We start from the raw sequence: 24430 nt of genomic DNA, 5'->3' as shown, positions 1-24430 counted from the left end.
GTTTATAAGAAACGGGTCCAAAAGCATTTCTCAGAACTGATGACAGTCGCTGAGGCAGTGCAGAGAGGACTTACCGTTTCCAGCGTGCTGCACGAGCAGCTTGGGGAGACTGAACGTAAAACAAGCCTGTGCCAGGAAGTGCGGAGGCTCGAAGCGTCTGCACATCTGAACGTCACTGGAAGCAAGAGGCAGCCATTTGCCCTTCGCTCCATCCTCATGACTGCCCCAGGACAGGGAGCAGGGGCAGAAGGGACCGCAGCTGACTTGCTGACCATACTTTCCACAAACACGTCCACAGTTCTGGATGAGTTAGTAGTTTTCAAGTTCAGCGTGTTACAATCAAGTTAGCAAAGTGATGACAACAAACGTAACGACTGAAAATACTGCAAGAGCCGGGACCAGCCACACAGAGACATCTTGTACAACCAGCCTGAGCTCCACAGCAAGGTCCTTGGGGCGAGGCTGCCTCCTACGAAAGAGGTGGGAAGCCTAGGACCTACCTGAACAGGGCGATACCTGGAGTCAGGCCCCTCGATGCTGCTGTAACACAGATCGGCAATAGCCATGATGGTCGTACAAAGGTCTGAAGTTCCTGTGCTGCAGGGATGAGTGGGGTAGAAAATCTGAAAAAGGTGGAGAGAAAACTAAGCAGCGGTGAGCTGGCTGACACGCTTACAACCGAGAATAACAACAAGACTGAATTAAACAAACCAAATTAAACTCGCTCACTGGGGCTGGGCTTGAATGCTGGTGTTACACAATGGGAAGCTCCCTGCTACCAGGACTACCAGCGTGAGCATGTTTCGGGGCACTGCTCCCTCAGGAGCCACCTGGCAGATACTAGCCTGCTTCTCATGGGACCCCATGGGCCCATGGACAAGTAGACCAGCTTCATTCGCCCAGATGTCTGCCTCTCTGCTTTCTCCCACGATGCTTCCTATGGGGTGACATCCTTCCCCACCCTTTCACTTTGCACAAACTCCCACTGGCAGTGCCAGGGAAGAGGAGGAACCTGAAAGCAGCTTACACATGTATGCAACTGTCCCCACAGCCAGATGTGTGGCGCTTGCCTCTCAGCAGGGACTGGGCCCTTTTCTCCAACTGGGAAGCACCCACCCAACCCCTGATGGTCATGGCCAGAAGTAAGTGAAAAAGTAAGTAGACAGCAATGTGCCAAGCCACGTGACAACTGACCAGGGAAAGGGCAATGTGTCCCGAGCCATTCCAGGCTCTGGTTCACCCACTTGCCACTTGATACCACATGCACAGGAGTACATCATGTCCACGGCAGCAGACAGCTCAGCGCAAGCTGCTACTTTGGGCTCTGGCGGAGAATTAGCAAATAACTAGGAAGCAGCTATGTGGTCCCTGCCCTTGCAGTCACCTCTACTCGTGCCAGCCCTGTTCCACTGCAGTCAGGTCCAGGACAAACACGGGAACCTCCGTGACTCTGCTCCCGACCCAGTAGAGGCAGGGACTACATGCTGGCACTTCCCAAAGCATGTGCCATGGACCCAGTGGGGACGAAAGGATTGCTGATGGGCAAGCTTGCAGGTAGGGGGAACTCTGCACGCACATGACAGCATTTACACATGCGCTGGGAACCTGAATTTGCCATAAAATGGGTCTTCCCAATTCTGTGCCTCACATGTATGCACCCGCTAAGCTGCAAGTGGCAGGGTATGTGGGGAGGCCAAGGATGCTCAGACAACCTCTTCCCTTGCTATGACTGCCAGTGGCCCTGGCTTACATGAATCTGCCCGGCAACCCTGTGCCCCTACAGAAGTTAAGTTGTCTGTGGGAGCCACGTGAGCAAAGCTGGGCTGGGGGGCTGCCATTCCGGGCAGGGGGAGGGTTTCTCTCCTACGGTGGGGTGAGGGCACCGCCTCTACCGCCTGGAGGAGGGGAAGGCTGGAGGAGCCCACTGACATCTTTCATACACGGCAATCAAAGGGACACGCTGGGTTTTAAGATTAGCACAGCAGTGGCGTGATGCCGCTAGAGGGGGCCGTTCCCCACTCAGCAGCACTCTGGCCTGCAGAGCAGGCACCTTTGCACACGGGAGAGGTGCCATTCCTAGGCTTGTTCCCTGACTGGGGCCCCCGCTGCAGCTCCTGCAAGGAGACGGGCTGGGGCCGGGGCCATCACTGCCTGGCAGTGACGTGGCCCTGCCAAGTTGTTAGGCCTACATTTGCAGAAGCAGGTGCTGATCCTGGACACTCAGCGTGCGACCCCAGCACCTGGCTGTCAGAGGCACTGAGTGCCTGCACTCATTCCAGAGGGCTCAGCACCTGTGACAGTCAGACAGGATCTCACACCAGCCACGGCTTGTACACATGGGCAGTGCTACGTGAGTGCCGAGGGTTAAGGAATGACCAGCTCAATGGGACTCGGGCACAGAGGGGAAGCAGCTTTCCCAGGAGACAGAAGAGACGGTACGGGGTAACGTGGGGCCCCTGCAAGACACGCTAGGAAATTTGGTCGTCACACCAGATGACAAAGCTAACCTATTTAACAACTTCTTTGCTCCATTTTCCTGAGCAGGGACTGGAACAGTCACCCCCCCTCCACCCCAGGCCCCCCTCAGGGCCCAGGGGAGGCGCACCTAGGCCAAGGGTCAGTGAGGATCTAGGGCAGGGAACTTCTGGAGGGGCTGGATGCATTCAAATCAGCTGGTCCAGACGATCTCCGCCCCCGAATACCGAGGGAATTAGCTGCGGTCATTGCGGGACCCCTGGCACGGCTGCACGAGCACTCGTGGTGCTCTGGTGTGGTGCCAGGGGACTGGAAGAGGGCCAACGTGGTTCCCATCTTCAAAAGGGGGAGGAAGGAGGACCCGGGGAACTATAGGCCAGTTAGTCTTACCTCGAACCTGGGTCAGCTTTTTGAGAGAATTATCCTGGCACATGTTCATGAGGGGCTGGGGGTGGAGATTATGCTTAGGGACAACCAACACAGGTTCATCAGTGGCAGGTCCTGTCAGACCAACCTGGTGGCCTCTACGACCAGGTCACCTAATCTTTAGATGCAGGGGTAGCAGTGTACATTGTCTTCCTGGACTCTCAGAAGGCCTTCGACACGCTGTCTCACCCCGTTCTCATTAAGAAACTGGGGGGCCGTGGTGTTGACACCCACACAGTCAAATGGGTCGCCAACTGGCCGGAGGGCCGCACCCAGAGAGCGGGGGGTGGACGGGTCATTTCCGACCTGGAGGGATGTGGGCAGCGGGGTCCCCCAGGGCTCGGTCCTCGGGCCCGTGCTGTTCAGCATCTTCATCAGTGATTTGGACGAGGGGGTAAAAAGCACCTGCTCAAATTTGCTGACGACACTAAGATGTGGGGGGATGTGGGCATGCTAGATGGGAGGAATAGGCAGCAATTGGACCTAGACAGGTTACAGGGGTGGGCGGATGAGAACAGGATGGGATTCGACACTGACAAGTGCAAGGTGACGCACCTGGGGAGGAAGAACCAGCACCAAACCTACAGGCTGGGGAACTCCCTTCTCGTCAGCGCAGAGGTGGAAAAGGATCTTGGAGTCATCACTGATGCCGAGATGAACATGGGCCGGCAGTGTGGGGACGCGGTCAGGAAGGCCAACCAGAGCTTGTTGTGCAGCCACAGATGCATCTCGAGCAGGTCCAGGGAGGTGATCCTCCCCCTCTACGCGACGCTGGTCAGGCCGCAGCTGGAGTCCTGTGTCCAGTTCTGGGCGCCACGCTTCAGGAGGGATGTGGACAGCATGGAGAGGGTCCAGAGGAGGCCACTCGCATGGTCAGGGGGCAGCAGGGCAGGGCCTATGAGGAGAGGCGACGGGACCTGAACCTGTTCAGCCTCCGCAAGAGAAGGCCAAGGGGGGAGCTAATGGCCTGTTACAGACTAGTCGGGGGGAACCAGCAGGCACTGGGGGAGTCCCTGTCCCCCCGAGCACCGCCAGGAGTGACCAGGAATAACGGTCACAAGCTGGCAGAGGGTAGGTTTAGGCTAGACATCAGGAGGCGCGACTTCACTGTCAGGGTGGCTAGGATCTGGAACCAACTTCCAAGAGAAGTGGTGCTGGCTCCTACCTCGGGGGTCTGTAAGACAAGGCTAGATAATCACCTTGCCGGGGTCATTTGACCCCAGTACTCTTTCCTGCCATGGCAGGGGGTCGGACTTGATGATCTGCTCAGGTCCCTTCCGACCCTACAAGCTATGAAACTATGAAACCCCAGAGTCATTGAATTCCCTAATTTAACCACAAAACCCTGCTTCCATCTGAACTGTAATGACATCATCCAGTGTGCTGGAAATCCCGGAGCCAGAGCTGTATAGCTGGGTGCCAGCCACCAGACAAGGACCTGTGCACTCTGCAGGAAACAGTGGTCAATGCCAGGGCTTCTGTACTTCTTTCTTCATGCAAGCATGAAAGACTTAAACAACTATCACTTGGGGCAGCTCCGGGAACAGATGCTGAAATGGGCAGAGGGAGTAGCACCCAACTGCCTTTGTCCAATCCTTATCTGAAGGCTCTTTACTTTTTTTGGGTTTGAAATTCACTCTCTAAACCAGGCAGGGTTTTTTGAGTAGATGTGATATCTTTTATAAACCAATCATTTGCACCTGGGTCCTCAGGGACTCTTATCTCTGGGACATTGTGGAGGCCTGAAGCCTGGAGACCTGCCCAGACCTGCTCCCGTATTTCCTGGCTGCAGTGTAAATGATTGCTTAGATGCGACAGTCAGAGGCAGGGGACAGAGCTGTGAAGACTCTGGGTTCTGCTCCCAGCCCTGGGGGATGTTTGAGCAGAGGCTGGAAACCAGGAGCTACCTTCTTTGCATGGACACTTTCGATTCCACTGGGCAGTTTTCATAAACTGAGAAGACTTGCTCCTTAGGGCCTTTGACCAAAATGTCTTTTCCTTTCTGCCACCATCTCCTTCTCAGCTGTCACACTCCGCTTAAGCCATGGCTGCATTCTTAGTGTGCAGTTTTTACGAGATGTTTGGAGTATAAGGTGTACAGAAAGGTAAATTGCTGCTCCTGGTTAAGGTTCACTGTGTTCTCTTCATCTGGGAGCACCTAGGATGAATGACACTTTAGGACAACGCTTCTCAAGCCATGAGTCATGACCCAAAAGTGGGTTGCACGAATAGATGAAAGGTCATGAACAAACTTTAAAAATGCATTCTTCTTGAAAGGAGAAAAGGGTGGGAAACTGTGGCTTTTCCCTTGCAGGACGTCAGTTCCAGCTCGCAAGGGACTGCTTATGGCCCCCGTGCCCCACACACTGGAGGGCTGGGGTCTGGGGGCAGCGTGTTGGGAGTGAGGGGCACAGGGCCAAGACTGGGCATAGATGTTTACAAATGGCTCCTGGTACAAAAAAGGTTGAGAACCACTGCTCTAGGGGACACAGGTGAAAAAGCATCAATTCCCAGGGGAGCTCAGGCTGTAGGAGCCATTTTCAGGAAGGATGAAACAGCAGAGAACAGCCCATTGTGCTGCTGCCCACACCCTGATCCATCCCCTCCCTGTGCACAGCAGATGAGGCAAGGCCTAGTACCCAAACCGAACGCTCTGCAATTAGGATGGATCTGCTTCCTCAGAATCAGGAAACACATGCACCCTTGTGGGACTGGGCCAGCCTCCCCCACCTGGAAAGGGAGCCACGGGGCAAAACAGAAGAGAATTGCCAAACTGCTGCAAGTTCAGGCCTGAACCCAAACCACACGGAGCAGCCAGTCCAGAGCGGCCCACAGCGCTAGAGAATTGCATACTGTGGGATTCTGCAGAACTAACAAGAGTGACCGCTTCTTGACGGCACAGCTCCATCCCGTCGGCTCTTTACAGACTATGCGGGGAAGGAGTCGCCCTGCCTGCCAGGGGTGGGCCCTGGGCCACAGCAGCTGCTTCCCTGGCTGCTCCCAGGCCTGTGGCCAACGGATTCCATCTGCAGGAATTAACAAGAACTCAGTCACGTGCGCACGGAGCCCGGCCTTTTCCTTCTCCCTGGCACAAGTTTCCATGCTCCAGAAGGGACTGCAGACAGGGACCAAATGTCCTGCTCTTGAACAACACCTCCTGCGCTCCTGCAAGGCCCCGAGGGGAGACGGAAGGGGGCTGCAGTGGCTCCCAGGGGCCGTGGTGATGTGAGAGCCTCTCCAGAGGCAGGGGGCGAAAGGGCTCCACAGGGTGCTCCTTATGCCACCAGGGAGGGGGCACCAAGGAGCAGCAGGAAACTTGCTTCTCCCTGGCCTGATGGTGAGGGGAGCCCTTATAACGCTCCTCACAAATACCCCTCTTCACCCCACAATCTGAAAGCCCTTTGCAAATAGCACACAAATTGCCACAACTCAAAAGGCCCACCCAAGTCAAACAACCCAGCCAGCATGGGGGAGGCGCAGCAGTGCCCATAGTGCAGGCTTCACATACAGCCACCTTTAACCCCCCAGGATGAGTGACCAGGGTACCTACTTGCAGCTGGGGCAGCTGGGGTCAGCCTCTGAGATGTGCCCAGAGCAGGACATGGATTCAGGTCTCTGAAACTGTAGCAAAGCGCCGGAAGCCACCACATCCCAGCAATTGCAGGAGTAGGCTGGCATCACCTCTCCTTCCACAGAAACAGGAGCTCATGCAGGGAGTGACTTAATCTTTTGGAATGACCTTCCCTGGTAATTCTCTAGAAACCAAGCCCTTTTTAATCAAGCCTCCTCTTCTTATTCCGCTCACTTTTGCCCAGAGCACTCCAGCCCATTCTGTCCCAGCTGCTGACTCAGAAATCTCTGCAGACGGTGCTCTTTTTCAGCCATAAACCATCTTCAGCACCGTTTCTAACAGTGGTCCATCCATTTTATGCAGAAGTTTAAGACAAGGATCGTGGCAGCACACACATTCCCGCCCCCCCGCATGCAAGAAAACTAATGCCTGACAGGCAACTTTTAAAAGTAAGAGAATGGGAGAAATAATTCTGAAGAGCAATTAAGGAAACTCTGGTGATATGAAGCAAAGAGGGGATGGGGGGACAAAACACACAGTGGAAATAGCCATGGATGGTGTTTTACAGCCAGTAACAGGACTGTGAGCCTGTAGGCCAGCTGTGCGCACCATCAGTCCACAGACTGCTGACTGGGCATGCGGTGCTGGGGCTTCTGCTTGCTTCCAGATTGCATTAAAAGAAGCTGATGACACGTTGCTCATTTCCTAGCAAGCTGGCACAGGGAGGGGTGTGACAGCAAGTGGGAGAGGAGATGTACTCTCTGAACCTGTAGTCTCTCCTCTGGCAAAACCTGTGAGCTCCTACCCCAGGCTCTCTTCATCAAACCGCAGTCTCCTTGCCCTGTTCACGTGCTTTCATTGTCCCCAGGCCTAAACGGAGGGTAAGAGCACTGGAGAATGGGCAGCTCCAGGTTACGGTCCTCAGGCTGTTTCTGGCAGCATACCGTATCCCAGCGAGGCCCCGCCAGCGAGCAGGGAGTTCAGCTCCACGGCCCTCCGGACCGCAATCGGCCCCAGCACGGCGACCCCCAGGAAGGTGTGTGCGTTGGGGGAAGGCAGTTCGTGCAACTGAGGTCTCTGTTCTGTGATAACTGTGCCCTAGGAACCAGGGAGGTAGGAACTTAAGGACCTGCTAAAACCATAAGGCGCAGCCACTTCTACTCTCTTCTAAGGACAGCCAGAAGCGACTTCGTCCCTCTACCGCAAACCCTCTTATCTTATTAATGCGGACACTTCTCCTCTCTACTTGTGAGGAAAATACCCGGTGCCGTCGAGTTCCTTATTCCTCTAGGCTGTTTACTGCACTGTAGAAGGGATGCTAGAGCGCCCTCTCTGATTACACCCATTTTACAGAAGGATGTGTTCACACCTGCTCCCAGTGCTGTTACTGCAGGCACTTCTGTTTCAGCAAGAGCTTTTTTCTCCTCTTGCCTCTGGGCGTAGGTTGAGTGGGAAGTCAGGAGGAGACCTGTATTGCTGCCATAAGGACTGTCCTTCGCAGAGGATTTGAAAAACAATCAGTACTCCCTTCAGCTGTGTTTGTAAACACCCTGGGGCAGATTTTCCATCCTCTCTCAATGGAAGGATGGCTTCAAGTGGAAGGTGGAGTAAGCTGGCAAGGGGAAAGGAGAGATCAATCCCTTTGCAAATCTGCCTGGGTTGTGGGAGGGAGGCGAGCTTGCTGGCCCCACCTTTCATTCCAGCGCAAGGGCACGGGAGTGCTCCTGCTCGGTGACTCAGGCTGGAGCAAGGGCTCCCAAGCCTGGCAGGGTGAGGCAAGTGGGGAAACAGTCCCAGGAAGGGAAGACTTCTGGGAGATTGCTCCTCACCCAGTCGTCTGGGGGAGGGGAGCCACTGGGCACTGGGGGAGTCTCTGCAGCATGGACTTGCCGTCCTCAGCCCCTGGCCCCAGCTGGGTGGGGGCTCTGCTCCTTCTTGGGCCACAGATCCTAGGTAAGGAACTCTTTACTTATTTTTCTCTTTGGCCTCAGTTGCCCCTTGGACTTTACCCTCCTGCTCTTTAAGTCGCCTTCCTCCTGAAGACAGTGACTTTGTAGAAATCTCAGGCATTTCTGTGTAAGCCAGAACGTGGTTGCAATTTTTTTGGTCTGATTTTGCTGAGAGCTACGGGGCGATTGTGTTTCTTGGACAAACAGGTTTAGGTGTGTTCAGGGGAGGGCGGCAAACACTGAGTGCATTCTGAGCTCCAGTTACCACCACTTCCTCCCCTCCGGCCCTGCTCCAGCCAGGCGCTCTTTGGACTTTACTTTTAGTGACTCTTTCACCATCTTTGTCACATTAAAAATGGAGAGATTAGCAGAGAGTCAGGGCTGGTTTCAGATCTCCGACACTAGCGTACATCCAGAACAAAGACACCGACCTCAGTGGAACTGATGAGGACTTACACTGGTTCAACTGGGATCTGACTCTGAGCAGAGACCCCCAATGTTTTCTATTGCTTCTCTCACCATTTTCCAACTCAGACACCTTTTTCTTGGACCCTGTTGTGAAAAAAATACCCTTAGCTTTGTTCTTTTTACAGCCTATGGTGATATGGGGATTTCCTTTTCAATTGGATGTCAAGACTTTTTCTGGGAAACCTTATATTAGCCAAAAGATTCTCAAATGCACAAGTTTGACATTTCAAAACATTTGAGTACTACCTCTCGTGAGCATGTGCTACTTTTAAGGTAAAACACATCATATTTCCCAGATATTTTTGTGAAAACAAAAGAGTGAAATGTAAAAACTGCTTATTTCCAGGTTTTAGGGTTTTAGTTTATTTTGGGAGTATTTTATGGCAACCCCCACTCCTCCCTCCCATGTAACCCCATACACTTCAGCCAAGGAAACTAAACACCAGCCAATTATTTGGACAGAAAGCTTAAAAATGCAGACCCCTTTCCTTTTGAATCAAACTATGTTCTTCAGCCCCAAATGGATTGTTTTGCAGTAAAGGGCTTACTTCAAAGCAGCTGGGACAGGGGTGAATTTAGGTTTAAAATGGGTGGCATCTCCACAGGAGTCTAATAGGTGACCAGCTGGAAGTTATTCAAGATTTGTTCATTTAGGGAAGGCAGAAGCAGTTGCTGTGTGAAGCCGAGTTAAGGAATCAGTTATGTGGTATGAACATGCGTGATGTCTCCCACCCTTCGCCCTGGGAGTATGAATGTACATCTCCTCCCCAAGCCGCTCCCCATGTGCAAGCATGGTCTTAGGCGGCCCACTTTAGAAGGATCGTCTCCTCCTTCCCAGGCTAGAAGTCCCTGTCCCATCCCCATTCAAACAGCATGTCTTCCATGATGCCTGGAGTTCTGCAGGGAAACCTCTGTAGCATAGGTTGTGCTTCAGCTCTGTGCTCCACAACTGCATCGCTGCCTGGGGCAGTGAGCTGTACATGGGGGAGGGCCGCCGGGGCACTAGGGCCATGCCTCCGTGGGTAAGACAGGTGAGTATTTCAGCAGAGTGGATGCCCCTGGAATCCTCCCAGCACTGCTGGACAGATGCATGTTAGCCCTTATCTTGGATTTAGCAAAGGACCCAACTGAAAAAGCACTTGTTTTCCCTGAGTAGGCAGGGCTTAAGGGACTGATCCTACTCTCACAATGGTACACATTGGGCTCAAGGTCACTAAGCGGCTGCATTAAATCAAGGAAAGCAGGAGCAGAATGAGGGCCCCAAAGCCAAGAGCTTTGGACAAGAGATGCTTTCTGGCTTCTATGGGCCCTGCTTCTTCCTGCCCGCTCCCACTCCTCATCTCTGGCCACTCTTCATTAGCAGCCTACCCTAGTGTTTACTTGTTTCATAAACTCAGCGGGGGTGGGTTTTTTGTTTCTTGCTTTTTAACTCCGGATGTTTGGCAGACAAAGATGCGACAGTGGGGACTTCCTGTATGAGCTGCTGGCACTACCCCAAACCACCACCCAGCAGCCAGCCCATAATCGGGCAGCAGGAGCAGCCTGGGCCATGCATGCTCCCCAGTGGGGACATCTTGCTGTGTGCAGCAGTTTTCATTCTCAAGTGCATTAAAAACGCTACCTGATAACACAGTGTGTGTAAAGAAGAGACTTTACCCACCCTATCTGCGGTGGGAGAGGGCAGTTGCTTAACACCTCTCAGCAGCATGAGCCACGAGGACAGGAAGACGGGAACTGCCGAAGTGGAAAGGAGTCGCCTACCTGGAACAGGCCCGGGACACAGAGGTTTCCAGGTATTCCAAAAGCCACACGGGACCTGCCCTGCCTACCAGTGGCAGGTTTCTTTCACAGCACAAAGGCAGCACTTCCAGTGGCACAGCAGCTTCTGGGGCCAAACCTTTCTATATTGGTTCAGAGAGAAGGCAGCCTCCTGCCCAGTAACCAACAGTATCCCATGGCTCCTACTGGGAGCTTCTCCACATCAGTCCCCAATGAAACCAGCAGCCAGACCCAAACCTGCCCGACTTATGAAACTTCAGCTGCAGCAGGCCAGCTATCTGCCATCCCCAGAGACCTGCTGCACAGCTTGTTCCATTTAAGTCCTTGTGCCCCATCCCACGTAGGAGTTGCACCGTGGGAAGGACGAAGGGAAAAGTAACAAATCCTGGAAGAGGCCGGTCAGCACAAAACTGACTCACTGCATGAAAGGGAGGCTTGGGGATCATCTGTGCCATCAGACTCCTTCAGGTGGGATTCAGCCCCAAAAGACAATCCCCGCTGAGGCACTGCTACACTACCATGAAAGCACAGTGCTGGGCACTGGCCTTCTGCAAAAGGATGCAGTGTGCACACAGGAAAAACTTTGGCCTTGGGTTACCATTTCCAGTGCATTCAAGGATGATTTCCAGAGCCATTTAAACTAAATCTGCGAAGGCCCCAACTCAGCAAGAGGCACTTGAGACCATAACACTAGACCCTGATCAAGCGTTCCTTCCACAGAGAAGTGGCCCCCACTGCCAGTAACACTAAAGTTCCCAAGGACATAGCAAACACCCACCCAAAATCACCTCTGTGCAGCTCGTGTGTCAGCTGAGTGTGTATGAGAAGTGCTTTGGGATCCTCAAGGTTCTACACATGCAAGACTCTTATCACCAGTACTTAAAAGCGTGCTCTTAGGATTCTTAGTTTACACATTAACAGCAGTTGATATAGCAGGCTCCAGCCAGGGCCCGCCGTGTCGAAGGAAGGGCTAGGAACTTGCTTCCAGACTACAGCTTTTCTTTACCGCATCCCCTTGTTATTTTCCCTACAGCACTGTGGCCTGCAGCAGCTGTGGAAATCCACACTTCCAGAGGGGAGGAAGCTCTGAATGGGACTAACATACGCTTAAAATGCACCTTTTCCACCTTTAGCCCCATTGGCCCACAACTGACGGTGACCTGGAACTTTCGGCCCGAGGATAAAGGCTCAGATGAGTCTGTAAGTGGAAACCTTACTCTCCAGCGTGTTACAGCATTGCTCATGCAGACCTTGCCCAAGGCACAGCACTTAAGCAATAGGAGTGTAACAATCTAAGGTGCGAACATGGGTGAGGACAGCAGACAAGTAGTCACGTAGGACTGTGGTGTGGCTTTTGTCTTTACTGATTCAACTAACTCCTCTTTTCATGGGTAGCTTTGGCCTGTGGCCCTGGCTATTCCGGCTGTTAAACCTGGTTAGACCCATTTTTAAATAGGTCAGGCCAAATCCAATTTAAAACACTTAAAACACTGGAGAGCCCAGCGGAACTGCACCTACTTGCATCAAAGCTGAATCTGGTCCTGTCTGCACTGCAGCTACAGTATTATTTTGCAGGGAAAATGCACGAGTAAGGGCCCCATTAAAAACGAAACAGAGTTCAACAGGCTACCATAAATTCAGCTTGGGCCAGGCTGTCTCTCTCTGTGCTACTGTGCCTCATGAAGGATCCATTTTAGAATGAGGGCAGTCTTTGAGCTCTGCTGGGAGAGGCTGATTCAGCACAGCGCCCGCCTGCCTGGCCCAGGCCCTCCTCCAAGCCTCAACAACTGGGACAGAAGCTGCATGTGTTTTCAGAGGTGCAAACACATGAGAAAAAACACATGAGAAAAGGAACCAGGAGTGAGGACGCAGGAGATATGCAGCTAGGATCAAGGGAGCCATGTTTAAGGGGGACCTGTGACTTTATTCCCATCCCACCGTGCTCACGTGCATGGCTGCTTCCCACTGGTGCCGCCAGGTTCTGTGCCAGCGATAGCCGGCATACACCCTAAAGCGTACCTAGGACAGGACCTATAGTAATTAGACAGAATAGCGTTGCATGAGGGCAGCTGGGGCCTAAGTGGGGTCCCCAAGCTGAAGTGGGGGCAGCACGGTCCCACAGTCCTGCTTGTTTTATGAATGTCTAGAGCCTTCACAGAATGGTCCTGAGCACAAGTTTATGAACAGGCAGCTGCCTCAGCCAGGTTGGGGAGGGGTACAGTACCACATGGGGACAGTAACACATCCTCTTCCTGACCACCTAGGTGTTCTTTTACCAAGGCCAGCCCTATCCTCTGCTTACTGGGCGGTTTAAAGACCGTGTTACTTGGGATGGGAATATTCATAAGAACGATGCATCCATTGTCATCTGGAACCTGAAGCCGACCGACAACGGGACATTCACCTGTCAGGTGAAGAACCCACCAGACGTCAGCGGCACGATTGGTGAAATCCGGCTCAGCGTTGTGCAGAGCGGTACGTAGCACTGTCACAACTAGTAGGGAATTAACCAGTGCGGGAATGGTAACCTTCCCCACTACGACGGTCAAAACACAAGAGGGGAGGAAGATGAAAGACGGGGTATGGGAGGAAAATAAACAAATGTAGTTTGTGGGTCTGAAGGACTGAGCTCAGGAGTCCCTGGCTCCCAGCCATGTGTTGAGCCCCAGATTTCGCCCCCCCTTTCATTCATTTGTTTGTCTTCTGTGCAGTGCGTTTTTCAGAAATCCACTACCTGGCAGTGGCTATTGGGTCTGCCTGTGCCCTGATGATCGTTCTGGTGATCGTTGTAGTTCTCTGTCGATACTACCGGAGGAAACGGCAAGAGAAGAGCACCGAGATGGTGGAGACAGAGCTGTAAGGACAGGGGCTTCTGAGAAGCCTTCTTAAAATGCATCTTCATGGGAGTCTGGAACCAGTAGCTAGCACGCTACAGCAAAGCATCTTCAGCACAAAGTCCTCCGAAACAAGTGGGCATATTTGGCCCCTTGTTGCCATCCCCAGTAGAGGGTTCACAGCTGGAATGAGCCCTTGAGTCATAACTCTGCTCCTACTCATGGCGGAGCAGTCGGGAAAAGCCAGCTGTGGGGGGAAGTTTGCTTTGCCTATGCTGGGGGTAAAGGAGAGGTGCACCACTGTCTACCAGGGCAGGTGTGGCAGGTACGTCCTCTGCAATTAGGATAAACTCTTGCCTGTTCAGCACACAAAAGGACACATCAAATATGATTACTTTCTGGCCACATGTAGCTACAGCTTTAAGTAGTATCTTTTACATGAGGACAAAGCCAACTTTTACAGCTCTTACCAGCTGAACAAGTACAGGCTTAAGGACAGGTTCAGTACCATCATGCCAGTATTGCCACAAAATGTGCGGCTCTGTCATTTAGAGAAATAGCAGCTGGGTAATGGGCTATGGCTTTGTGAGCACGACTAAGGCAGAAAGAAAGAGACAGAAGATATTCTGGGGAATGAAATTAAAAGACTTGATCCCAAGAAGCTTTTTGTTTTAGAAAGAGTTGGATGACAGAATAGGACAGGGATTGGGAGACCACATCTGACCAACTGTGATCAAGCTGCCTGGTAACCTGCAGCCTTCAGCTGCCCTGCCTGAACAGTTTCAATGCCACCTGCAATCTGCTGTTTGTCTAAACAGATGCAATGCCACCTCACACTAGCCATGCACATAAAGGGCTCACAGGACAACATCCTGTAACACACGGCATTAGTGTTAACCGCACACCGCCTGTGCAGGACTGGCTGGAGAGGCACCTAGAGAAGCGGCTTGAATAACTTTGGACCGCTGGTTCCAAAGAGATCAGTGATGTTCTTGACCACTCGGGGCGACTCACCCATACATTTTTCACTGCATCTGTTGCGTTACTTCCACCCTTTTGTGCCTCCAGCTCCGACACTGCACAGTCCAACTGGCTTGGATAAAATGCTGGGCGGCCAAGTTTGGCAGAGGATGAGTGGGTCAGAGAAAATTAAGTGGAGGTGGTGTGTCAAACACAGGGCTGCCTCTGGGGTGGGGTCACAGCCAGTGGAAGTTAGACATTGTCCTGTCTTTCTTAAGCCAGACACCCAGGGCCCTCTGTGCAAAGCATGGTGCACCTTCTATATAACATGCTTATTATCTCCTTCTGACTCAGGAATCTGGGGCCACATTATCTGATGGTTGTTTGTACCTTCTTTTTTATTAACAGTCCAGAAAAGGAAAAACTGAAGAGTACAGAAGAGATGGCAGCTGTTTCATTAGAAGCTAAAGACTAAAGAGTCCTTACTAAACGCTACATATAGTGAAGGTAACCAAACCCTGACTAGTCTGGATCAGCGCTTGGGCAGGCTTGAGAGGGGGTTTTACATGGCTTAATTACACAGCTGGAGTAAATTAAGTCAATAGGTCTCAGATCCATCCCATGTTACAGGTCCTGGCACCCACAGTACAGAAACTGCCATGACCACAATCACATGTAGCACTGTTCTGGCCAACAGCCTTGCCCCTTGCCAGAGAGAACAAGAGCTGAATGGCCCAGGGAGGCAGAATTCACCTTCAGCCCTATGACTGGTTTCTCCCGTCAGGGTTGAGGCTCATTAAGATGCAAGCCTAAACTGCTGCCAACTAGAATACAGCTCTTGTGAACAAAGGAGAACTGAATTTATCTCCTTTAACCACCTCTACAGTTGGCTTTTTGATTCACTTTGCCCTCCTTATTTTAAGGCCACTGTATAAAAGTCTTAACCTGCTGCTATTCTCTGCCGGTATGTCTAGACATTATTTCTGGTTTTCTGGCACCACTAGTTCTCTCCACTATTTTCAGTCTCAAGAATAGGACGTAGTAACATGCTGTTTTTATCTTTAAATTTCTTCTGCAGGTACTTCTGAAGAAGGTGGCTAATACTTCCACATTCAGATGTTAGAACAAAGCTGAGTTATACATTTCTGATGCTGCGAGTGTGGTACCGCTGCTTGCCTTGAAACTCTTGCCAGGAAAAAACGGTTGCACTAATATAAAGTATAAGGTCATATTCTTTTTCATTGAGGCAAAACAGGAGGAACTCAACCCATCAGAAATGAAGGTGTCTTTGCTCTTCAACTCAACTGAAGCCATTTGGAGAAAAGCTTTGCAGAATTTCATTTGCTTCACTCCTGTGAAGAAAAAGAATCTAGAAGATACAGAAGAAATCCAAGGATAGCCGACTGAACAGAGATTTGCAAAGTCCTCATCTTGGCATGCAGAAGAATTTCTGAAGATGCATCTTTCATATTTTAATTTTGTTTACAACATCTCACTCCAACTGTAGATGGGAGAAAGGAGAATCCTTTGTTGTTACAAATTCACTTGGTACACTCTTGTTCCTCAAGAATTAAAAATAATAAGTGATTTGGTCTGCACCATTTTCCCCTCCGTTGGCAAACCCTGCTAAATGCCACCAAAGAAAAAAGACATCTAGACAGACCAATCAGAGGGGCAGCAATAACAGAGTTTTGATCCCAAGGTTACTTTAAGTGGAGTGTTACAGTCTTGGACATGCTGTTTCTTCAGCAGTGATGATTTTTAGCAGTGGATGCATTTTTCAGTTTGATGTATGACTTGCATTGTAAGTGACTTAGCACGTCTGAATTTGATAGACTGGGAACTTTGCCTATTGCCAAGTACACTTTGGGCAGGGGCTATGGCAGCTTCCATTCCTGTTCTTCTGACACGAGGAAATCCTGCTCTCTGTTCTGCTCTGCTATTCTAGCCTAGATTCCTCCACTCACTTCTCTTAAGTTAACTGAATCTGCCTTGTAACACCTTCTGTTACTGGTCACGAAGCTTACAGATTCCTTTCCAAATGCCACAACTTTGGCCTGCAACAGTCACTGCTGTTCCGGAGACTCCTAAGCAAACACTACCCACGGTGCTTAATCACAGTCAAGTTTTATTTGCTATCAAAGTTCAGTAGCTAGTGGCATAGTATCAAGCACAGAAACAGTCAGTAGAAGCTGTGATACCTCTCAATGTTACATGCAGCTTTCCAGATATGCACATTGGCTCAAAGGGGAATGAAAGTTAGTTTGTCTTGATGCTATTTACTGCTGTAGGTTAGTAACGGGTTTTCCAAAGTTGACATGCTCACTGCAGAATGTGCTTCTGCAGACTTCGGTGGAAATAAACAAAACCAAAAACCACCAAAACTTCAGAGCTGTTGCTCTATGTAACCAGCGTTAAATCAAGTATCTGCCTGTTTGTTTAGAGAATACTTTATTTTATGACCCTACCTGTAAAATGTGGACACATTATCATGGTGTGTATGTTTTCTTTTCCTATCTTGGGTGCCATATATAAATTTGTCTTGTGGACACAGTCAGAGGCCACAGTAATATAATGACTGCAACATAACTCTAGGGAAACCCATAGTCCTACCACAAATTGTGTTCTCGGCTCAGATCGACTGTTTACCTGATCTGGCCGGCCAACACAACAAGCAGACAGTGACCAAAGCACACACAACCAGCCCCACAGCTGCTGCTCGCTTCCTTTACTGCTCCTCTCTCACCTCTTCTGCCCCTTCCTGTAGGCACGTACACCCTGAGCAGGGCTGGCTTTGCACCTAGAAAGAGTGGGGCCGAGTAGGAACATCCCAAAACATAAGACTAAAACATACCTTGAACCATGAAAAGGACTGGAAAAGTGTGTGGGTGTGGGGGGGAGACTATTAGGGTTTGTCAAGGTAAAGACCAACCAGAATGAAAATTAGGGCACCGTGTTGGTGCTTTGAATCATTATCAATAGCTTACTTTTGCTGGATGCTAAACGATGGCTCTCTCACCCCACTGTTAATCAAGTCCAGCTGCCGTGAGAGTCCAGGCGCTAAGAGCGCCGTGCTCGGGTTTGACACCCGACGAGCAAACCAACACTGGTCCCCACCAATTTCAGCAGGAAACCTCGTAGGACTCCAGCGAAACGAGGACTGGAGCAATTATCCGGGAAACGTACTTATTTGTAACCCCCTCTGAGCATCGTGGGCTCGAGAGGCACCCCCCACTGCCTGCCACGCGCCAGCCCCGGGGTCCGCCCCTCACCTCGTGACACGCCGCTGCCTGGGCCCGGCTGCCCGGTTTGGGCCGCGGCGCGAGCCAGCTCACCCGGGCGCCGTGTCCCCTGCGGAAGCGCTGCTGTCGCGCGCGCGTACAAACACAACACGCGGTGCCCCGCGAAGACACGGCTCCGGACACGGCCTTACAGACCAGGCAGCCCCCTCGCGGCGGGGCGGCACGGGGCGGCTCGGCGCATCCCCGGGCCACCCCGTCGCCGTGGCGACGCGCGGCGGCCCCGGCCCCGGCCCCGCCCCTTCCGGCCTCACCTGTGCGGCGCCGCCATGGCGGCGGGCGCGATGCGGACGTGGACGCGGCCAAGGGGCGTCTCCGCGCTGGGGGTGCTGCTGCTGCACGGTGAGTAAGGGGAAGGAGGGCGGCACTTCCGCTTCCGGGGGGGGCTGTGGCAGGTGTCCTCACCTGCGACCCCCGCCCCGCCCCGCCCCAGGTGTGTGCAGCGTGGCGCCCATGGACATCCGAGCCAGCCCCGAGGTGCGCGCCTTCCTGGGCGAGGACGTGGTGCTGAGCTGCACCTTCCGCTCCTCCGCACCCCTCACCGAGAAGCTGACGGTGGACTGGACTTACCGGCCCCGGGCAGGTGGCGGCCTCGAGACGGTAAGTGCCCGCGGGCACCGGAGCTGCTGGCGCTCTGCGCAGGCAGGGGGATGGGGAGAGACCCGCTGGGTGATGGCACCACCAGCACCGCTCTGCAACGCAGGCCTGCACGGAAAGCGCCGCGTGTGGCGTGGGCTGGACCCCCGCCGCCAGGCATGGCCCCCGGCCGTGGGCGCTGGGGCGACGGCAGCGTGCGCGCCGTGGCAGGCGCCAGGCACTGACAACAACAGATGGTCCCTATAGGTTTACAGGCCCTTACCCGTGATTGTTGACAGTGTTATGAAATCCTGGCACTGGTGCCTGCTTTTCAAGTCCTGTTGTAAAGCTGTCGTGCAAGATAAAGACGCAACGAAACCCACGTTCTTTGTGTATGAGACAGGCTGCCACGCTGCTTGTAGCCGGGAAGCTGTGGCAGGCGCGTGCGGTGCCCAGGGCAGGAATGGGGTGGAGTCCCGGTGACACTTGTATGACACCTTGAAGGACTGCAGTTGTCTTGGGAAGACGTCAGCCGGTCACACAAAGGTGCTTGTATAGTTCTCCATGACTGGAGTAGCCGTGTGTCTCAGTCTTTCGTTCTCCAGTGTCTCTGCAAGGCCAGGAGGGAGTCGTACTCCTGCCCGACATGGGAATGACGAGGCAAAGTAACTTGCTCACAGCTGTACAGGGAGTTGATTATGGATCAGGGGCTTTAGTCCTGGTCTCCTGGGTTCCAAGGTAGCATACTAGTTGCTAGGACCCTCTTCTGCCTTAGCTGTTCATTGGCCAGAAGGCTGCTGAAAACACAGGTGCCCTGGAGGCCGGCGCTCAAAGGGGATGTGGAAGGTGGTGGCACACACCTCCATCCCTTAGCAAAAAGGAAAACCAAAAAAACAACCCATGGAAAGCTGGTGCTACGCTGCCCAGTGTGGGCCTGTGAGCCCAGCTGGGTCTTCTACTCAAGGGCTGTGATTTTGACTCTTGATGTTTGCTCCTGGTCCTTGTTGCTCTCCAAGAGGCGTTTTTCTCTCCTTTCTGGAGGCACCTATCTGAGCAATTGCTCCTTTTCCTCCTCAGATTTTTCATTATCAGTCTGTGCCATACCCAGCTGAAATGGGGACATTCAAAGGCAGGATTTCCTGGGTCGGGGATGTTGCCAAGGGTGATGCTTCCATCGCCATCCAAAACCCAATGCTGATCGACAATGGGACGTTCTCCTGCGCTGTGAAGAACCCTCCGGACGTGCACCACAACATTCCCTGGACAGTGCTGACAGTCACAGAGAGGGGTAAGACTCCAGGCACCAGTGACTGGCACCCATCGGCGTGCACCTGGGAGTCTGCAAGTTCCAGTCCCAAAACCTTGCAGGGTGAATGTGAATTGCTGATCACTGTTGTCTTAAGGATAATTTGAGGCTCCCCAAACATTAACGAAGCTCTGTCGTCAGCTGTTAGCTGCCTAGGGCAGGGGCCCCTTCTTTCCTGCATGAGAGCTGTGTCCCTGGCCCTGAAGTTGGGGTACACCCACAGGTTTGACCTGACCCCCCCAATTTCTCTGCTTTTCATTCAAATAGGCACTGAAAGCCCCAGATCTGCTTCTGAACTGAGTTCCCTGCAGGACCATTGCAAGCTCTGGGCATTTTGTTACAAGGGCCATCTGGCTGTATAGGGATTATTGCTTCCTTAGAGAGCAAGCAAAGTCGCATTCACCTCTTGTATGTACTCTGCTTTCCTTCTCTCTTGCAGGCCTGTCTTTCCAGTTGACATCAGCAATGTTGCTGTCCATCGTAGTGTTCATCCCGTCGGTCATTGTGGTGATTCTGCTTCTAGTGAGGATGGGAAGGAAGTTTGGGTTGCTAAAGAATAGAAAAAAATCTGGCTATAAAAAATCCTCCATTGAAGTGTCTGATGAGTAAGTTCTGCCTGTACCCTACAGCCTATAGTTTCTCTCTGGCTTACAATCGTACGTGTGCATTTTGCTGGTCTCCCCTGTTTTATAACCCACAGGGTCCAAGATTTAACCAGTGAGACTCTGTGGGTGGGTAGTAAGAGTTTCTGCTAATGCCAGGTAGGAGTGGAGCAAAGTGAAACGCATGCGATTCCTCTCTGGCCGTGGTTGTGACGAAGTTATGGTAATAAGTTACTAGCGGGGACTGCCTATTCCAGTGCAACACCCAGCAGTTTGACCTGCGGCACTGATGAGCCAACATTACATTCATGCAATTTTTTACGTACGGTATTTTAACTAATGGCTGTCAAAACTTTCTGACCAAACAGCAATTTTGTGCAGGAGGTCAAGTGGTAAAAAAGACATGACAAACTAGTCAAGTGCCAGGCTTTGAAATGAGGAGCCGTATGCATTGGTTTTCCCACTTGCTAGCCCAAGCTTCATTCCTGAAATGGTGTTTACAATAATGTGGTCAGAGGTGAGAAGGGAGAGCCCACGTGTTGGATCTGATAGAAGCAGAGTCTCCGGGCTGTCTGCAAATGTGAATATAGACATGCTGACTTGCTGTTATGCTCTTTCTGCAGGCCTGAACATAGCGAGAGAGATGGCTGCATGAGAAGGCTGGGGATATGGTGCCTGCAGTGTGTGGTAAGTGAACATACCATTTTTCCAAGTGTTTTTCTATAGGGGAGCCAGGGGTAGAACCTGTGGACTCTGGGATGATGCTCTTCTGTGCACTCCATATCTGGGCTTTGTTGGGTAGAAACCACAGAAAATACTGTGTTCCTGGGAGATGAAGATCCAGATCTCCAGAGCAGTGTTGCCCATGTATGGGCCACAGTGATTTCCTCATCCTGGGTGCAGTTTAGCCAGGGTTTGGCAGCACAGAAACAGGGATGTTTAAATCCACCTGATGTTCTTGCACAGGTTGCAAGCCCCTGCAGAGCTGGGGGCAGCAGGGTCCTCTCCTGCCCAGAGATTCCCTTGTTTTTGTGGTTCTGGTCATTCTGTCTTGAAATCATGTCCACTCGCTACCCCATCACCAACCTGCAGATCCTGCAGTGGCTCTGTTATGGTACCCTCAGCACTCAGGGGCCAGGAAGGCAGTCTTGCTGGTAGTGGAGTGACTATGTAGAGGAACAGGTGGGAGGCTACTGGACCAGGAACTGAGCAAGGGCAGATCAGAGGTAGAAGCAGGGCTAGCATGCCTCCTTTTGCCCTGCAGTAAATGCCAGGCTGAGTTATGTAATCCTGTTGGCTTTGAGTGTTTCTCTGGGTGTTTGTGCTCATCTTTCCGTCCCAGAATGCTTCTTCCCCTAAAGTATTTCCTTGTCTGATTTGTGCTGCTGCTAACACATCAGAGAGGATCTGAAATTGCAAAACCAGGTAGTCCAAGGAAGCTGTTTGGACTTGGTTCCTGAATTGGGGTGAGGGCTCGGGGGAGCTATTTACATGTGTGCGTGCGAGCAAGGCACAGCCAGGGGTCTGGTGTTGAGGGGAAGTGGAAAACGAAAGCAGAAGATCTGTGGTTTGCAGAACGGATCTGAAAGCGTTCTGCTGTTAGGACTGAAGCTGAAGAGCAGATTTAAAGTGCCGTATGGCTTTCTGCGAACCTGGTAACATGCAGCCTAAGCACGAATGCTTTCCTTTCGCCCATCTGGCACGGTGCTTTGTAGGGCTTCTGGAGGGAGGAAATAGTTTCTCTGGGTCAGTTCTCTAGGAACTTGGACTGCCTGTCATGGATGCGGGTGGGTGCAACAAGTGCTTGCTGTTTCTCCACTTCACCTTCTCACAATACCAAGAGCTCATCTTCTTGGTGTCTGCAGCTGGGTCCTTCACCACGTCGGTCAGTCATTAGTGCTGAGGCTTTTGCAGGGATGTTGGCTTTCACCAGCATCTTCTTGGAAACTCTTAATCTCTTGTCTGAATCTGCCCAACCTGAGTTTCTGTTGAAGTCATACTTTTGTTTTGTGTCCAATTTCCCTTTGTGTTTCCTGCTCAGGACTCTGATGATGAAGACCCATACTGAATGGCCAAAGCCCCAGGTGAAAGGAGAAATTGCAGCATAGGAAAGTTCTATCCACAAAGTCCCAAAGATCCCTGGAGACTCAGTGCAGGATGAAGCCGTCTCTCTTATCCTGGAGAATTGGGAGAATGATGCTGAGATAGAAGAATGAATTTTTATTGAATGATAGAAATTATGATTTTAAACATCTGTATTTATTGCAAAAGTGAGTGTGTTGTATGTTAAAACCAACCCACTTCCTTTATCTCAGGCAGATAAACCTGAAATGTAACTTGACCTACAAGCTGCAGCAAAACTAGTTGTTTGCTGCTAGCAGTTGGACAACTCAAGTCTAGGTGGTTTCACATTTATTCATCCTCCCCTATGATGCTTCTGTTTCCAGTGGTGCATCTTGGCTGAAGCCTTCCACCAGCTGATGACTGCAGAGTAGGTGCAGAGGGCATGTTTGGGCTTGGAATGATGAGAGTTTGCTGCTTTGTCATTGCTTCCTGGTAGGAGATCCATAATTACAGGGTTACCATCTTGTCTCTCCCATCTTCTCAGCTTGAGCTTGTAGAAAGCCGCTGCCTGCATTGTGATCATCCTGGCACTCTTTGGTTTGAGTCGTCAGTGTCCAGCATCAGCAGTGCTAGATACCTATGTGCTTTAACCAAAGCTACGTGTTTAATAATGGTGGTTTAATTTGTAACTGTTTCCCTCTAATGGGAAGCTGGGAAGACCTCTGCCCCCTCTCTGTCCGGGCCGAGTTGAGGTTCTCCTGTAAAGAAAACAACCCACCTCCTGCCCTGTTCCTTGTAGGCGCAGACCCTGAGGGAGCCCAGCAAGGTCTCCTCAATAGGCCTTGTACAGGGCAGGGCAGAAGCAGCCCCCAGTGGTTCAGTGTTTCTGAAGGTGGCTGGGTTAGTGCAGAGATGTCCTGGTCCTCCAAGTGAAAAGCCTGTGTTGCATTCACCTTGGGCTCCCAAGGAGTTTCTGCTGTGTCTTGTGAGACTTCAGGAGGCCAGGGGAGCCACAGACAGGCTGGGAAGCTGCAGATCGAGGTGGACAGCATGTCAGCCAAGTGCAGAGGGCGGGGTCGGGACAGGTTGGGGCTAGGAGATTCCAAAGGGCAGGGGAAGGAGCAAGCCCGCTGGGTGTTCCCTCTTCCTTGGCGCCACTGACTTGGCAAACTGCCTCACGCTGCTTTGGTGACAAGCCCATGTCTGCACTGAACAGATCATAGATTCATAGATGCTAGGGTTGGAAGGGACCACAACAGATCAGCGAGTCCGACCCCCTGCCCTGGGCAGGAAAGAGTGCTGGGATCAGATGATGAAGCAGAGCAAGGAGTGCAGATGATCCTGGCAGAGCAAGGAGTGGCATTGCTTGCGAGTTGGCAGAGCTTCCTCAGTTCCTTCAGAACGGGCTCCGCAACACCTACCACTGTCCTTCTTTCCTCCTGACTGCAAAACCCCTGTCCACAGCTTCCACCTGTGGGGACCTGCGTAGGATTCCCACCACCCAGCGCTGGGGAGCATCTCTGTGTTGCCTGTAGAAGTCTTAGGCCCTGCTTCTATGTGCATCTGTGGGAGTGTTGCTGTGGAGGTGGCTGGGGACAGGAATTGGGTCTGGCCCAGCCCTTTGCTGTTTGATGATGGTCTTCATGTAGCAATAGGCATGTGAAGGGGTCCCCATCTCATTAAATGTGAGTAGCTGGATGGAGCTGGTGTTACTTGCTGCTGCCTGGGCCCCTGTGGAAGTGCTGTAGTCCCCTGCACCCCTAAGCTTGTTGCTACACCCTGATGTATGAAGGAGAAATGGGATTCTGTCAATCCCTGTGATGCCAAGTACTGATTCTCCATTTCTGTGTGCCAATGTTTGTGAGGCCGATAAAGTACCAGAGCTGGACATGTCACTGCTGCTCCAGTATCCGCTGAAAGAAGTGTCTTCTCTCTCATTAGCTGTTCCCATGCCTGGGGAAGAGGATGGGAGCAGGGGCCTGCATCTGGCCTAGTGCCTGTGCTGCCATTCTCACCCTTGCTTTCAATGCATGGTGTTAGCTGGAGGGTCTCTCTTGTATTGATGCACGGCAGGCTTACTGCTGCCTGAGGCTTGCCGTGTCAATAAATCACTTTCCCATG

The 24430-nt window shown here is 52.0% G+C and overlaps 3 protein-coding genes across 10 annotated transcripts in view; 2 read left to right on the top strand and 1 right to left on the bottom strand.

The window, feature by feature from the left end:
* The window catches only part of CD3E (CD3 epsilon subunit of T-cell receptor complex), a 24640-nt gene extending 6507 nt beyond the window's left edge, over positions 1–18133 (bottom strand). Inside the window, exons 1-3 of one of the 8 annotated variants that reach the window (XM_090026881.1) lie at positions 17735–17867; positions 501–623; positions 75–175 (exon numbers count right to left, since the gene is read on the bottom strand). The gene's annotated coding sequence lies outside the window, so the exon portion shown is untranslated. Of the gene's footprint in view, positions 1–74; positions 5060–17734; positions 17926–18015 lie in introns of those variants that run through there. The other 7 variants (XM_090026878.1, XM_090026876.1, XM_090026875.1 and 4 more) reach the window with 7 other exon arrangements.
* MPZL2 (myelin protein zero like 2) lies at positions 5057–15579 on the top strand. Its single transcript, XM_090026872.1, has 6 exons — positions 5057–8425; positions 11702–11868; positions 12933–13143; positions 13380–13524; positions 14871–14969; positions 15541–15579. Exons 1-5 carry the CDS (start codon positions 8050–8052, stop codon positions 14935–14937), a joined length of 966 nt encoding a protein of 321 aa, XP_089882998.1. The 5' UTR covers positions 5057–8049; the 3' UTR covers positions 14938–14969; positions 15541–15579.
* MPZL3 (myelin protein zero like 3) lies at positions 17966–24430 on the top strand. Its single transcript, XM_090026873.1, has 6 exons — positions 17966–18103; positions 18195–18361; positions 19415–19625; positions 20083–20248; positions 20869–20932; positions 22287–24430. Exons 1-6 carry the CDS (start codon positions 18031–18033, stop codon positions 22311–22313), a joined length of 708 nt encoding a protein of 235 aa, XP_089882999.1. The 5' UTR covers positions 17966–18030; the 3' UTR covers positions 22314–24430.

The sequence above is a fragment of the Crocodylus siamensis genome, chromosome 14 (assembly GCF_052110815.1).
Source record: "Crocodylus siamensis isolate JL-2025a chromosome 14, ASM5211081v1, whole genome shotgun sequence".
NCBI lineage: Eukaryota > Metazoa > Chordata > Crocodylia > Crocodylidae > Crocodylus > Crocodylus siamensis.
Note: the sequence above shows the minus strand (reverse complement) of the source record. Positions and strands in the feature narration are given on the sequence as shown.

What these genes read in the sequence shown, in the direction of transcription:
- MPZL2 (XM_090026872.1), top strand. Translation starts at nt 8,050, where the DNA reads ATGGAAGGATGGCTTCAAGTGGAAGGTGGAGTAAGCTGGCAAGGGGAA. An exon ending in TCTTGGGCCACAGATCCTAG is followed by an intron (nt 8,426 to 11,701) that starts GTAAGGAACTCT and finishes TTTTCCCTACAG; the next exon opens with CACTGTGGCCTGCAGCAGCT. An exon ending in GAGATGGTGGAGACAGAGCT is followed by an intron (nt 13,525 to 14,870) that starts GTAAGGACAGGG and finishes TTTTATTAACAG; the next exon opens with TCCAGAAAAGGAAAAACTGA.
- MPZL3 (XM_090026873.1), top strand. Translation starts at nt 18,031, where the DNA reads ATGGCGGCGGGCGCGATGCGGACGTGGACGCGGCCAAGGGGCGTCTCC. An exon ending in GGGGGTGCTGCTGCTGCACG is followed by an intron (nt 18,104 to 18,194) that starts GTGAGTAAGGGG and finishes GCCCCGCCCCAG; the next exon opens with GTGTGTGCAGCGTGGCGCCC. An exon ending in TCCATTGAAGTGTCTGATGA is followed by an intron (nt 20,249 to 20,868) that starts GTAAGTTCTGCC and finishes CTCTTTCTGCAG; the next exon opens with GCCTGAACATAGCGAGAGAG.